The following is a 15,445-nucleotide window of genomic DNA, read 5'->3' as shown; positions in this document are numbered from 1 at the left end:
TGCCTTTGCATGAAAAAGGGAGATGCTGTTTCCCAAACTCAAAATGATGTTAAGTAAAGTTTTTGAAAAGAAGACAAAACCCCCAAGCCCTTCCTTGAGGTCCTTTGATTTGATTTCCTGGGTGTTAGGGGAGGGCATTGCAACCTCAGCTCTGTTTTTTATGTTTTGTTTTATTTTTCTCCCTCCTCTTTTTCAATGAGTCGTCATTAAATAAACCCCCCAAATTGGCCTCTTAGTTATGTCGTTGGTATCTGCTCTCCATTTGCTGATTTGGGAGAAATAGGCTTTTCCTAGGTGAGGAGCTCCTCAGGTGTCTGCTTTAGCATTACTTGAGCGGAGCTACATGTAAAAAGAACGACCCACACGTTGGCGTTTATGAAAACGTTTTGGGGACTTGTCGGGTGATTCCCTACTCTAGGGGAAGCCTGGCCTGCACATCCAGGGGTCAGGACCCGTGAGTGTGGGAGGTGGTCCTGTGAGTTCCACAGGGACTGTCCTAGGTGCGCACGTTGACCTGTCTGCTTGTGTCCTGTCTGCTTTCCTTTCAACATGGCAGTGTTGCCCCGGGACCACAGTGACGCTTCGTGGTCGAGGTCTCTGTAACGCGGCCGATTGTCAGGGGACATAACCAAGCTTTTCTAATCCGGGAGAAGATGTCTCCAGCTTTGCTTTCTTGCCTAGATTTCCTTCCATCTTCCTTTTGGCATCTGACCCCTCTTCTGTGACCCTGAACCCCAAGTGCCTCTGGGTGGCTCTGTGAGGGAGCGCATGGTAGTCATCGTGGGTTGAGGTGTCTTGTGTGCTGAGTCCCGTGTGGGGATGGAGGCCCAGGAGGTGGGAAAGCCGATTTCTCAGCCCCTGAAATGGGGAGCGGTTCCTTTTTACAACAGATTGGCTCCAATTCTAAATATATTCCTTGTCGTCTTTCTCCTCCTTATTTATTTTGATCCTGCCCAGGCTTTCCTGTTTTCCACATGCATGCCTTATTTTCATCCATGTTTTTTCTTAAGTCATGCCTTAGGGCCTTTAGGGGCCAGAGGCACACGCGCATATAAACTGGCAAACCGCCGTGGGGGGGGGTCAGCCTTTGCTTGGCTAGTGTAGGGCAGGCGGGCGGGCAGCACGCGCTTGCTCACGGCACACCTCGTTCCATAACCCAAGGCTGTGCCGCTTAGGACCTTTGCGATGAACGATCCATCACTTTACCCCTCCGAGGTTTCAGGCACCCAAGCAGAGCCATGAAAGGGGCCAGCAGGTCCAAGAGTTTTTTACCAGCTGCCAGGACCTATGCTGACCCTTTATTGCCATAACGTTATTGGCATTACTCCAGCAATCAGCTTCTTTTAGGAAGGCTGGTGTGGGCACGCAGGCATGTCTTGGCAGCTGGAAATACTCCCTGTAAAGCTGTCCGACTCTTTGCTTAGCTGTCTGAGATGAGGGGCGAGGGATAAAACATGACTAGGGTCACACTGGACTTACACCCCATGGGCCTGTTTATGAAGACGGGAGAAGTGATGTTTTCTGTGGGTTAAATCTTAGCAGAAAGAGCATGTACTGTCCTGGACAGTAGGAAGTATTTGTAAAATGCCGTGCGTATCTTAACACGTGAACGCCTTTGGATAACTTTTGTATGGTTTGTGTTCAGAAAGCTTTCCCTTGACCCAAAGTGAGTAGAGGAAGAGAAAGGTGTGGTTCATGGTCATGACTGAGAGCAGGATGTGGCTTCATTCAAACAGGTCACAGGCGAGTTTTCCCCTTCCTTAGTGTCCATCTCAGCGTAACTTCATGACCCAGCGTTTTTGAATTGAGCAGGACTGAGAGAGCCCTACCGGCTCACAGCCCCCATTAGTGCCCGTTTGGCCGTGGCCCCTCGCCCAGCTATTTTTTTTACCAGCTTCTGGAGAGAAGTCCAGAACTGGAAGGCTCCTGAGCGGGCCCTCTGCTTGCCAGTGGGTTCTTCTCTGATACAGGGATTCCACTTCATCTCACCCAGGACGCTGGGGAAATTTTATTTTTAGGACACTGGCCCAGAAGCCTAAAAGCCAGTGTAGAAATTCACTGCAATCAGGAAGGTGGGGTAGAGGGGGCAACCAGGGAATTTGAGCTCCTTGTTCTAGGAAACTGTGGATTCAATTGTGAAGAGAGTCAAATGCCTTGCTTCCTGTTTCCTCCCTCCTGCCCCTCCTGAGGAAACAGCTCCATGCGTGCCCCAGAGGCTGGTTGACCTGGCAGTGTAGCTTGGACCAGGGGGCTGACCCTCTCCCCTCTTCTTGTTTGTTTTCCCATTTCCACCACGCTTCTCTGGCTCCCATCAGATTTGCATTGAGAGTCATCATTGCCCGGGTTCCGCCCAAACCCATGCTCTCATTCTGCTGTCCTGGTTTCATCTCCAGGCTGCCACCTGACTTGCTTGCTCTGCTTGTACCCACAGACTTTCACTCCGTGAAAGGTGCTTCTGTTTTGGCTCTGTGTCTTGTTACTGATGTAAATTTTGCCATGGTCTCAATGTTCCCCTGGTTCCCTGCCCCTTGCTTCCTCCCTCCCCCTCTCTGAGAGCAGAGCTCCATGTGTTACGGAGCCCGCGCCAGCCTGACCGACTCCTGTCGAACATGCATCTCTTTTTGCTCTGCAGGTGGCAGGGTAAAGACTTGGAAAAGACGCTGGTTCATTCTGACTGACAACTGCCTTTACTACTTTGAATATACAACGGTGAGCGCCTGCTGGTTGGCCAGGACAAGGGTGGCCAGGCCTCGAAACAACTCTAATCAAACGTGGTAGGAGGAGGCGGTGGGGAGACAGTCGCATTTATTCTTCGACGTCTTTAGGCATGAGAGGAGACTTTACGTGAAGTTGGAGAACTGAGACACATCTCAAAATTGGGGTCCTTGAGGGTGATGTGGAGTGTCTTGCCAGAGGAACTGGGGCTCTGAGCCAACATCCAGTTCTATATTGGGACCAGAGATGCCTGGCCAGGAGAAAGCAGTAGAGAGAACATTATGCATGGCATTAGAAATGGTTTTAGAGCCAGGCTGGAAAGAGTGGACTTGGATCAGTTGCCAAGAAAGAGTTTGTGGCCCTATTGGAAGGGAGATGAAGATAATCGTATTTCGGAGGGTTCACATTTTCTAGGGTGGCAGAAATGCTGAAGCATGTGATTCAGAAGAAACAGCCAAGGGGTAAAATATATGATAGAGGAAAAAGAAGTGAAATGAAATGGGAAGAGTTAGAGATTATCTGGAGTTTTAAGAAATTGAAGTTTTCTTAAACTGGAAGTTTTGTTGGTTTTTATCCAGTGGGAATGGAATTAGAACTGCACATATGTGTTAAATCTAAGGTTCTTTTGTAATAAAAGCCTGTGAGAATAAAAATCGTAAAATAAAACCTTTTCTGAAGCCCCCACTAACAGAGCACCCAGACAGCCTCGAGCTGGTGGCTGGCACGTAGACGGGCTCGCCACCTGCGACTCGGTGCTCTCATTTCTGCCATTCTTCTTCGTCACCTGAGAGCACAGCAGGTGTACAGCTGGCGGCGCTGGACTTGTGTCTTGAAAGAAATCAAGGTCACTGAGTTGGGATGCTTTACTTTTGTCCTCCAGCCACGTCTTCACTGAGTGAAAGTCACTGATCTTATGAAAAAATGAGGATTTAGAAGTGTCTTTTGTAATTAATGTAGATGAAGATGGTACTTGAATCAAAAGGAAAGCCCTGGCCATGTTTGTGTAAGACTTCGTAGGAAGCAGGGGACAGGTCCGCGCCTCAGCACTGTGCCGCCTCAGAGTGAAGTGGGTTTCTGTTGTCACCTTCAACACCTCGGGTTCTCCGTCACCGTGGACGTCATACAGATGCAGCTTCTCCCATAGGGAACGCGATTCCTAATGGCATTTGCTTGTAATTCAGTCACTCATCCTGAAGGTGTACTGTTTATTGTGACATCCAGTAATTTTCAGGGGAGTTCTGACCAGCATTTTGTGTGTTACGGGGCTAAACTCACGCCCCGTAAAGTCTGCAGCTGGCTTTGCTTTTCTGTAATTAAAAAACTTTCACATATGAGAGTGATATAGTTCAAATATATAAAACAATAAAAATATAAATTCCTCCTGTTTCGCCCCCGAAAGGACCACTGTGAATAGCTTGGGAAATTTCCTTCTGTTTTGTCTCCCCCGCTGCCCCATATTTTACCTTTTTCCTTGAAGACATCTAGACTGATGACATCTTTAAGATTGTCTTTGGGTTTTTCTCGCTGTTCTCTGCATTAAAAGGAAACATGCAGGCATCGAAGCAGTAATGCCCCTCAGTACTGGGAAGTCTCAGTAGTAATGCAGTGGGATTCTAGAATCCTGTGGGCTTCACAATGCTGACCATGGGGGTGTCACCTGAACCCAGCTCGGCAGAGAGCCTGCGTTCTATTGGGCAGTGGGACCACAGAGAGCTCATTTCTTAAGGGGCAGAGGAGCAGCCTCAGGGTTAAGAGGGTAGGTGGAGACTTCCACACAGAATTACCTAATAAACAGGCAAATCTAGTGGAAACAAGTGGAGCAATAGCAACAAAATAAGAAAAATGGCGGAACTAGTTCAGTAACTTCAACACCAGGTGGCCGGGATGGAGGCAGCAGCCTGGAGCCCAGTGGAAGGACCCTTTGCCACATGGCCCTGGGGCACTAATGTGCCCTAGCCACCTCCTCAGGGCCCTGAGTCTGAGAGAAGCAAACTGAGTAGGAATTCTTCCCCTTTTCCTCTTCTGATAGAGGAGCAGTAAGGTCTGCTGCTGGGTAGAAATCAGTGAAATGGGGAAGTGTGAAAACAAGCCTCACTTTCTGTAGCACAGGCAGAGACTCCAGACTGTTGTCCCAGAGGGTGTGCCCGTGAGCATCACGTCCCTCCCCAAATAGAAGGAACGACCCTGACGTTGGACATTAGCAATCCCAGAGGAGAGTCAGCTCGGGGTGTTAGATGTGAGCTCTCCCTCCAGCCTCCATTCTCTCATGAGACTGTGGAAGTGGCTGCAAGATGCCTGGCCCTCTGGAACTTTCTGAGTTGAAACAAATGAGAAGCAAAACTATGTATGTAGAATATAACCATATAATTGTAGAATTGTAACTTAATTATTAACAAATAAGTTAAAACTTTAAGGAGTGGAAGAGATTAGCTAAAAGTAGAATCACATTCATAGAGGAAAGGCTGAGAGAGATTGTATCTGAGAGACAAGTTTAAAGACAATTAGAGAAAAGCTCACAGATGTGGAGGGCAGATAAAGGTGATCCCAACGCCAGAATAACTGGTACCTGCAAATTCGAAGATAGGCCGCGTTATGAGATTGTTTCCTTGAAGAGGAGAGGAAAGCTGGCCCTGCAGACGGAGAGTGTGCAGGGAGTCTCAGCAACGTTTGCCCTGGAGCCAGCTGGGGATGACGGGGTGGCAGGGGTGGGGTATCGGGTCTGTTCTGGACGTAAGTTTAGTGCCTTTTTAGATCCTGTGGCGTTGTCAGCCAGGCAGTGTCTCTTTGAGGGTCCTACAGGCTGACTAGGGGAGGATATAGGGCTGGAGATAATGAATAGTAAAGACATGCAACCCTGCTATGGTCCCAGGCCTTGGGGCGCAGAGCTGGGCACCTAGGGCAAGCCTGGGCTGATGCCGGGTCTGAGTCTTAAACGACGAGTAGGCGAGCCAGGCGAAGAAGCAGGGTAGTTTCCTGCGTGAAGGGCTCACACGTTCCCTCCTGGACGAGGCCCCTCGCGAGCTCTTCCAAGCACACGCCTTCAGGGCATCTCTTGAAGCTCCCTGGGCACTCTCCTTGCCAAAGGCTTTTGGTTAGAGGGATTCATATGTGTTATATTGACAACACCTATATGGTTCTTGACCTTATTCTTGTTTTAGACCACAAGGTGTGGGCCCTAGAGCCAGTTTGTAAACTTCTGTCCTGGGAGAAGGCGGGAGAGCCAGGGTAAGGAATGTAACAGGATGCGTGTTTGCAAACTGAGCAACGACGGGTCAATGACATCTTTCTCTTTCCAACTCTTCTGCAGGATAAGGAGCCCCGTGGGATTATCCCTCTAGAGAATCTGAGTATCCGGGAGGTGGAGGATTCCAAAAAACCCGTGAGTATTTTTGGTGAGATGTTTTGGGGGCACAAAAGGGATGGATGTAGTAGCAGTTCTTTGAAATAGAATGAAATTGCGAAAGTTTACTTAAAAAGGAAAAAAAAACCAGAGACATACTATCAGGCCTTTAATTTAGCCTAACTTTTTATCTTTACTGTTCAAGCCAAAAATGAGATTCTAAACAACCTCTTTCATTCTGTGCAGCTGCTTTAGTTTGCTTACTTAACGTCGTATGAGGCGTAGCGCTGTCCCTCCTTAGAAGGGAACAGCACGCGCTCTCGACTGGGCTGCTGGTTCTCTGAGCTCTGGAGACCTTGTGAATATTGGTCCTTTGTTTTGGAATATCATGATGTTGCTAGCTTGCCTTTAAAGGGATTAAGTACCCTACACATCTCTCCATATTTTCTGTGTATTAGGAGTAGAGCTAACATATATCTGGTTGATACCTTTGCTAAGAACGCCTATTTATACACAGTTTACATTCTCCAGAATTCTACTTCTAGGATCCTCTTTTCCACAGGAAAATCTCTATTGCCTATATTTTATGAAGGTCAGAATAAAGAGTCTTTGGGAAATAAATTAACACTTTTTCTTGGTCAGCAGCTTTCTCAGACCTCTGTCACTGTCCCCCTCTTTTTGATTCTCAGAACTGCTTTGAGCTTTATATCCCTGACAATAAAGACCAAGTCATTAAGGCTTGTAAGACCGAGGCCGACGGGCGCGTGGTGGAGGGGAACCACACTGTGTACCGGATTTCAGCCCCCACACCTGAGGAGAAGGAAGAGTGGATGAAATGCATCAAGTAGGTGGTGTCTGAAGACAGGAGACGTGCTCTGACCTGGGGGGACTCACCTCTGAGATCCTGACTGCGCCAACTGTTACACGTGCGGCCCGTCCTGGCCTTCTCACGTTGTGTTCGGGGAGTAGTGTGATTGTGACTCCCAGATGACTCAGTGAATCTTTGGATTCTTGACCATTAGAGCATTTTTAAGAGAGTGCCCCATTCTCTGTGTCCCGGGGCACCTCATAGACCCGAAGAGGGAATGGGGAGCGAGTTTAATGGGCACAGGTGCCATTTGCTGAGCTGGTCTTTTCATACCTTAGAAACAGGTCTCGTTTCTGTGGGGGCAGCTCAGTGGAGATAGTAATCATAATGTTCTGTAATTTCTTTGTCCTGTGAGACACTGGGGTCCCATTTACAGATGAGGAAACTGAGGCCAATAGAGGTTAACTAATTTTCCCAAAGCCACGTGGGCATGATCCAGGGTCCTGAAATGGAGCGCCCCCTTGCCGCTGTGCTGTGAGGAAGCTGAGGGTCAGGAGGAGGGCAGAGATTTCTCAGGGTTCCGCAAGGTGAACGGAGCTGTGGGTCCAGGGCTTGGCTCCTGGTTCTCGCTCTGCCTGCTTTGTCACGCCGCACACTGTGAGCTCTGTTACGGGTGGAGGTGTCCTGATGCGGCCAGTCTTCCTCCTCGTTCCTCCCTGGAACTTCTGTGCGGCCTGTCCAGATTGCCATCACGCCCCCGTCTGTGTCATCACCACCCGTCTCCGTGGTGCTTCCTCCTGAGAGCACATCCTAGCTCTCCCCACTGGGCACTTTGTCTGTCAGATGTCACCCAGCTGTTTCCTTAGGGAGCTTTCCTGGAGACCAGGGAGGCCCCGCAAGTCCTTGCGTTGTCCCATGTGGTGGGTGTTCTCCCACCCAGGCCGCAGCCCACTCCTGGGGGTTGAGAATTCTCCAGTTTTTGTTTTGTTTTTTGGTCTCTCTTCTAAGACCAGTGTAGTGCTGAAGCCAGGGTTAACTAGTGAGTCAACGACTGAAGATGGAGATGATGGGATGATGGGGGAAGGGACCGATCATTCATTCCCACAAAAGTAATCTCTGGAAGTCATGCAATGAAAAGAGAGGGGAACCAGATGGGAGGGCGTGGGTTTGGAGTCCGGTCCCCCTGTGCTGTGTTCTCGCTCTGACTCGCGGTACATTGCCTGCCTTCCTCCCAGAGCCTCAGCTTTCTCCTAGCATGGCAGGCAGGGTGGGGCTCCCTGGTGGCTCTCAGGGACGTTGCCTGCCCTCTGTGGGATGGAGGTAACCCCTAACCTACGAGGCTGTTTGAGGGTTGAGAGTGTGCATGTTCACACGCCTCCCGGCCTCTGGTGGCCCCTGGGCTGACGGCCGTTCCTAGAAGTGTGGCGTCGGCAGGGACCCCACTGTCCTTCTATCCAGGGCATGAGGCGCTCCGTTTTTCTGGAGTCGTGATCAATATCAGAGGCCCGCTCCACCGGACACTGGCCCTGAGGCCTGGGCAGGGAGAGCCAGTGCTGGGGGTCCCGTCCCACAGAGTGCGCATCACCTGTGCATCCTGTACCGTTTTTCACCATATGTTTTTAAATATTTGACTCTTTAGCCTGTATGAAATTTTTTCTTTGCCTTTGGTTTGAAATAAAAGATGGAACTTTATTCCCCCAAGTGAATAGCGGATTGTGCTGGTACCATTTGTTGATTAATCCATTTCCCCCACCAATCTGAGGTCCCCTCTTTAGTTTGTACCAAATTCCTGCTTGCGCCTAGGACGTCGTGGGTGCGTCATGTCTCCAGGCGGGAGTGCTGTGCCGCAGTAGCCTCTAGAGTGTCAGTGTGTTCTCGTGCCGCGTGCGAGCCTGCCCCGCTGCTTCTTCTTTCAGAAAGGTTTTGTCTGCTCTTCTACCTGTTGTCTTCCATATAGTTTGTACTCGTAGCCAGAAAAAATTCAGCGTTCTTTGAAGTCACGTTTGTATCATTCAGTCCTTTGGTTGAGGTGAGCGCAGAGGCCTCCTCGTGGGGTGGCTCGGTCCCTGTGGTCTGCCCCAGAGCTGGCCGCGTCTCCCCTGCAGGGTTTGCAGATAGCAGTCGAGCACTGTACGGCACTGTCTCCTCGCTCCTCGCCACACCCCTGTGCAGGACAGGAATGGCAGGATTGTTGTGCTTATTGTGCAGAAGAGGACACTGAGGCACAGCAAGCTGAATTAAATTGTCTAGCACCACAGAGGTGGTGCTGCCCTTCAGACCCGAGCATTCTGACTCAAGAAGCTGCGCTCCTGACCCCCTGCAGTGCTCAGCTCCAGCCGTCCTTTGCTCTAGATGCTTCTCCCCGCAGAGACGGTGGAGGCGAACGGTGCCGGAAGAGGGGTCTGATGGAATGCAAGCATCTTCACAATGTTGCTGGAAAGGTTTTGCAGAAGGTCAAGTGCAGGACACGTCTTTCTCTCACTAGTGCTCTTCCTAGGAGTCTCCAGCCACCCAAGTTCCTAGTGTCACTGGCACATGATTGTCACAAGCATCTGGTTCAAGAGAGTGCGGTCTCTGTGCAGACCGAACTGCAGCCTCACAGTAACGGCGCCCATGGATCGAGAGCTGCCGTTTGCCAGGCGCTGGGATGCGCACTCAGTACGGGTATCTCTCCTCCCAGCCTCCCAGGACCCGGCGGGGGGTGGTACCTCCAGTTAACCTGCGAGGATGTGAGTTAAGAAGGAGCACACCGTGCGTGCGGAGCCTGGGATGGGGCCTGGGTCTGTCTGAGTCCAGCCTCTGCTCTTCACTGTTTCTTGGACCACGTTCACGTGGACGGGAAATGTCACAGAGCGTCCCTCAGGGGACTGGCCCAGCCAGGGAGCTGAGGCAGAGTCACCCTGTGCCCCGAAGACGAAAGCAGTGCTTCACCTGCTGGGATTCCCTCATAACCACTCTGCGTGGCTGGACCCTTTGTGGCGAAGTCCCCTCAGGATGCATTCTGGGCACTGACAGGTTCTAGTTTCCCTGCAGAGCTGTGGAGACACTTGTCATGGACACACCCTCTCTGACCTCTCGGGAGCCGTCACTTACCTGGTTGGGTGCAGAGCCAGCAGCCACTGGGCTCGTGAGTGGTGTGGGGACCAAGCAGCACCCAGAGTCCTGCTCCTCTGGGGCGCACACTGAGCCTTAGGACTTTGCATCACAGCTCACTTGGACTTTGAGAATGACAAATATAGAGGGACGTGAGGCCTGCTGTCACTGTCTTGTGCTGGTCTCTGGGGCCAGTGCAAGAGCGTGCCCAGCCTCCCTCCCCACCGGGCTGTGGACACAGCAGCCTGGCCGGCTGCTCACTGCGGCCCCAGAAACAGCACTGATTGCCCGGTTAGGGCTCTTAGTTATCGTGCTGGTGCACGTGGGGACTCAGAAGTTGCAGGGTAACGGACTGTGGCCGCCATCTAAACACACCATGCTCCAGATGCTTCCGTGTGACACATGGGTTGTGTGGTGCTCACTGCGCCAGACAAATGCCAACCATCATCGTGGGACTAAAGTACTACATTTGTTTTTCTGAGTTAGAGTACAACTAAACTTAGATTGATTATTACGTTGAAACAGGCAGTAAACATCCCCAAATTATCTTGTCACGTGTACCATGTGCCTCTCTCAAAGCTCGTCCCTTAAGCCGTCATGTGGGTACAGTGAAGGTTGATGGCACTGACTTGGTGAGCGGGGCCGGGGGCACAGGTGCCATTGGGAAGACCCTGTCTGGGCCTGTCTCTTCTGGTCCATCCCTCAGTCTCTTGTGTTCTCCCCTTTTCTGTGTTCCAGAGCAGCCATCAGCAGGGACCCTTTCTATGAGATGCTGGCAGCGCGGAAGAAGAAGGTCTCCTCCACGAAAAGACACTGAGTCTGCACAGTGAGCGGAGCCGGCGTGCAAGGCGCGTGAAGCCCCAGGTTCTTCCTCCGGCCCCTCCCGCAGACGGGAGAGGGCTGCTGAGCAGGAGCGTCTTCTTGCTGGGCATCGCCCTGATTCCTAGAGACTAGCTTCAGCTTTTGCTTTTTATTTTTAAGTGGGAGAAGGGTAGGCAGTTACCACTGGGGAAGAGGGACCTGGTGCCTGTCAAGCATGGGTTCTGAGCCTCTCTCTAGAAAGAACAGAGCTCCTGTCAGCAAAGCAGCCTCCTTGGGAGTCTCTCCGCTCAGTAGGTCTGATAGCAGAGCTCGGAGCCGACTGTTTACCTCTCGGTTATTTCCCTGTGAAGACGCCTTCAACCCTGCACCATAAGTACATGTATTGACATATTATTCTATGTTAAGAAAAAAGGTGGAATGGAAGAAGCCACATACTATAAAGATATATTTTTGTTTTTTAGAAAAAGAAAAAGATAAAGTAGAGCTGTTCCGATGCATTCTGCCCAGTCTGATTTGGGAGGCTTCTCCTGGAGAAGCAGCTCCCTGAGCATCTGCTAGGGGGTGTCAGCCCTGGGCCCAGGGCGCAGCAGGCCCACCTCTCCTGCCTGTCTGGAAGCTGGTGGGAGCGGGTGAAAGGGGTGGAGAGGGGCTGGGGAGGCAGCAGGTGCCTGAGGACTCAGGACTGGGCAGAGTCCGACGCTGGGATCTGCGGTGCTGCGGCTGCTCCAGCTGATGCTTTTCCATTCCAAGTGCCTGGGGGAGCCTTGAGGGGAGGAGAGAATCGCCTGGACGCTCACATTGTTTTTCTCTTTCAGAATTCGTTCTTGTTGGGCTTTAAAATAGAAAGTCAGCATTTTTCCTTGAGCTAAATACCTAATAACCAAAACTGTGAGGAAGGTAATCCCAGCAGAGGTTCCGGGATGACCTATCTATCTCTTATTTGGTTTTTCTTCCTCCTCCCACAAAACGCCACTCCTCGTTTTAGAGGATGGGGTAGGTCTTACTGGATCACCTTAGGGCTTCAGCTTTTTCTGCCTCAAAACTGGCCCTTGCCTGGGCCACTCTCGATGCATTTGTGGTGGGCGCATTGGGGGGAAGTGGGCCGTTACCTGCTGGCAGGGGACAGGTGGAGCGAGAGGGTGAGAAGGCTGGCCTCTTGTATCGCTGTTTTTTCCCTTAAGATGTGTGTGAGTTGGCCTTGCCCCTCCTAATTTATGGTGTGAAAGGAGCCGTGAAATGCAGCGTTCTCCTGCCATTCTCTCAGGGACTCTCAGGGGCAGCTCCTGCCGCTCATCCAGGGCCCAGCGTGCCAGTCCAGGCAGAGCAGGGGGCTGGCCAGGCTATCTTGGTGCGGCCCCTCCAAATTGCCCAGGACCAGGCAGTGCAGAGCGCTGTTTCACACAAGAAGGCCGAGAGCCGTCGGTCTCCCCCAGGCAGCATGACCCCAGCTCCTCTGACACCTTTAGGGCAGGCTCGCATCTCTGGAAATAGCTTTTGTGAAAGGGAGTGGTGGGAGGAGTGTTGGGGTCTTCCTGGGGTCCCCCCTTTGTGTAGGTCCTACCTGGAGTGGCTTCAGGCGTGTTTATGCCGGAGCTCGTGAGGGTGGTGGAAGAGGGTCCAGGCAAACCTGAAGCTTCTGGGTGGAGAGCCAGGCGGTGCCAGCCGCAGTCCAGGCCGCCTCGGGCCGTGCTGGAGCCTCCGGCCGGCCGAGGCCCTGCGCTGGTTCTCATGGATATTGCCTAGACGGAGAGGCCCTGGGTCAGTATTAGTCTATTTATCAGAGGTGTAAATACTCCATGTATAGTTTTTCTCCTTTTAGATTATTTTGTATTTGTTTAAAAAATTTTGTCAAAATTTAAAATATAAAGAAATGACTGAAAGTTGTTGACGGGGTTTTTAAAAAACTATAATTATTATTACAATTGTTTTTTGTTTTTTTTTGCATTGTAAACTAGCGCCAAGGAACTGCAGCAAATAAACTCCAACTCTGCCCAAACCATCTCTGTTGTCACTGGCGTTCTCTCGCTCCGCGGGCTGCGCTCCGCGTGGGAAGGTCGTGCTCGTCACGTGTGCCCGTGCAGGAGGACGTATCGCTTTACCCTCTCCTCTGAAGTCCAGCGATAGTAGAAATTGGAAGTGGGGAGGAGCGTTCTGTCTTCTACTAAGGAGAGCAGAGCAAGAAAGACAATTAGCTGACTCATTGCTCCCTTTTTTGAAGAAGAAACAAATGTCAGACATCTTGATTAAGATCAAGAAATGTGCCTTCAGCTGACAGAATACATTTTCATTATTGTTTCAGTTTCCAGATGTGCCTGCAATGCCAGGGAGCAGTCACAGTGAGATAGAACTCAAAAGCAGAGCAGACGCTCAGTGTGGTGTCACAGAATAGAGGGAGACGGAGGAGTCCTGGCCTCTCCCCATCAGCTGGCGGTCCTTTCACCAACTGCTGAGTGTCTTTCCTACCAACAGCAGCAAGTTCCCATTTTGCCTTTTTCTTCAGGCCCCCAGCTCTACCCCTTTTGTCCCTCCAGTGACCTCTCCACTTTGCTGAGAAGAGAGACCGTTAGATGGAAAGGACAGCTTTCCTCCCTTCCGATGCCAAACTTAACTCTCTTATTCCTTTGTTGTTTCCTCCCATCTCTGGCAGAAGTGACCTCCTTCCTTCTGTCTGCTTGCCCAGGACCTCTCTCTGTTGATTATCCCCTCTCTTGTGCATATCCTTACATCTCCTTCCCCACTGGTTCCTTTCCCTCAAACGACAAAAATGTCCAAGTCTTTCATTTGAAAAACAACAGCTCTCTAAGCTCAGGAAGAAGGCAAGGATGTCTGTTCTTACCACTTGTATTGAGCATTGTACTGAAGGGCTAGCCAGGGCAATCAGGCGAGGAAAAGAAGTAAACAACATCCAGATAGGAAACGAAGAAGTAAAACTAACTTATTTGCAGATGACATTACCTTGTATGTAGAAAATCCTACAGCACCTACAAAAAAACCTATTAGAGCTGATAAATGAATTCAGGGTTGCAGGATATAAGATTAATATACAAAACTCAATTTTTTCAATACACTAGCAATGAACAACCCAAAAGTGAAATTAAGAAAACAATTTCATTTATAATAGCATCAAAAAGAATAAGATACTTAGGAATAAATTTTAAAGTGCAAGATATACTCAGGAAACTATAAAACATCATTGAAAGAAATTAAAGAAGACCTAATAAATGGAAAGATCCAGTATTCATGGATTAGAAGACCTAATATTGTTAAGATGACCATACTCCCTAAGTTGATCTACCGATTCAACACAGGCCCTGTCAAAATCCCAGCTGGCTTTTTTGCAGAAATGGAAGAGCCCAGCCTAAAATCCATATGGAAATGGAAGGGACCAAGAACAGCCAAAACCATCTTGAAAAAGAGCAAGGTTGCAGGACTCACGCTTTCTGATGTCGAAACTCAGCACAGCCAAGACTCAGTGCTGCTGGCGTGAAGATGGACTCACAGGTCAATGGAATAGAATTGAGAGCCCAGAAATCAACTCACCTTTGTGGACAGTTGATTTCAGACAAGAGTGCCACAATTCAGTGGGAAAGAACAGTCTTTCGACAAATGGTATTGGTAGAAATGAACATCCACTTTCAAGAGAATGAAGTTAGACCCTTGCCTCACATCATCTACAAAAACTAATACAGATCAAAGACCTAAATATTAAAGAGCTAAGGCAATAAAAATCTAGAGTAGGGCACTGGCATGGTGGCACAGCGGTTAAATGTGCATGTTCCACTCCGGCAGCCAGGGGTTCGCTGGTTCACATCCTGGATGTGGACATGGCACCTCTTGGCAAGCCGTGCTGTGGTAGGCATCCCACATATAAAGTAGAGGAAGATGGGTACGGATGTGAGCTCAGGGCCAGTCTTCCTCAGAAAAAAGAGGAGGATTGGCTGATGTTAGCTCAGGGCTAATCTTCCTCAAAAAAAAAAAAAAAATCTAGAAAAAACATATAAATCTTCATAACCTTGGATCAGGCAGTGTTTTTTTAGATATGAAACCAAACCATAGCAACCAAAACAAAGGTGACTTGGACTTCGTCAAAATTAAACATGTTTGTCCTTCAAAGGATACTATCAGGAAAGTGAAAAGACAGCCCACAGAATAAGAGACAATATTGCAAATCATAGGTAAGAGTCTAGTATACAGAATACATGAAGAACTCTTTGAACTTAACAATAAAAAGACAAATAATCAAAAATTGGGCAAAGATTTTGAGTAGATAGTTCTCCAGAAAAGATATACAAATGGCCAATATGCACATGAAAAGATGCTCAAAATCATTAGTCATCAGGAAAGTGCAAATCAAAACCACAATGAGATACCGCTTCACCCCCACTTGGATGACTATTAATCAAAAAGACAGACGATTCCAAGTGTTAGCAAGGATGTGGAGAATTTGGAACCCTTGTAAGCTGAAGGTACTGCGAAATGGTGCAGTTGCTGTGGAAACCAGTTTGGCAGCTCATCAGAAAGTTAAATGCAGATTTACTGTATGACCAAGCAGTTCCATTCCAAGGTATATACCCAAGAGAATGGAAAACACATGTCCACCAAAAACTTGCACCTGAATGTTTATAGCAGCATAATTCATTAACAGCCAAAAGGTGGAAACAACCCAA

General features: G+C 49.5%; 1 protein-coding gene across 5 annotated transcripts in view; it reads left to right on the top strand.

The window, feature by feature from the left end:
• Positions 1-12,777, top strand: part of CYTH1 (cytohesin 1) — an 81,463-nt gene extending 68,686 nt beyond the window's left edge. For all 5 annotated transcript variants that reach the window (XM_070483737.1, XM_014863334.3, XM_070483738.1 and 2 more), the window contains exons 10-13: positions 2,633-2,709; positions 6,023-6,094; positions 6,745-6,899; positions 10,695-12,777. In XM_070483737.1, coding sequence (XP_070339838.1) covers positions 2,633-2,709; positions 6,023-6,094; positions 6,745-6,899; positions 10,695-10,773 — 383 coding nt within the window. In that variant the 3' untranslated portion in view covers positions 10,774-12,777. The remainder of the gene's footprint in view (positions 1-2,632; positions 2,710-6,022; positions 6,095-6,744; positions 6,900-10,694) is intronic.
• Positions 12,778-15,445: the final 2,668 nt, after the last annotated feature.

The sequence above is a fragment of the Equus asinus genome, chromosome 13 (genome assembly GCF_041296235.1).
Source record: "Equus asinus isolate D_3611 breed Donkey chromosome 13, EquAss-T2T_v2, whole genome shotgun sequence".
NCBI lineage: Eukaryota > Metazoa > Chordata > Mammalia > Perissodactyla > Equidae > Equus > Equus asinus.
This window is presented reverse-complemented; position numbering and strand designations above follow the sequence as displayed.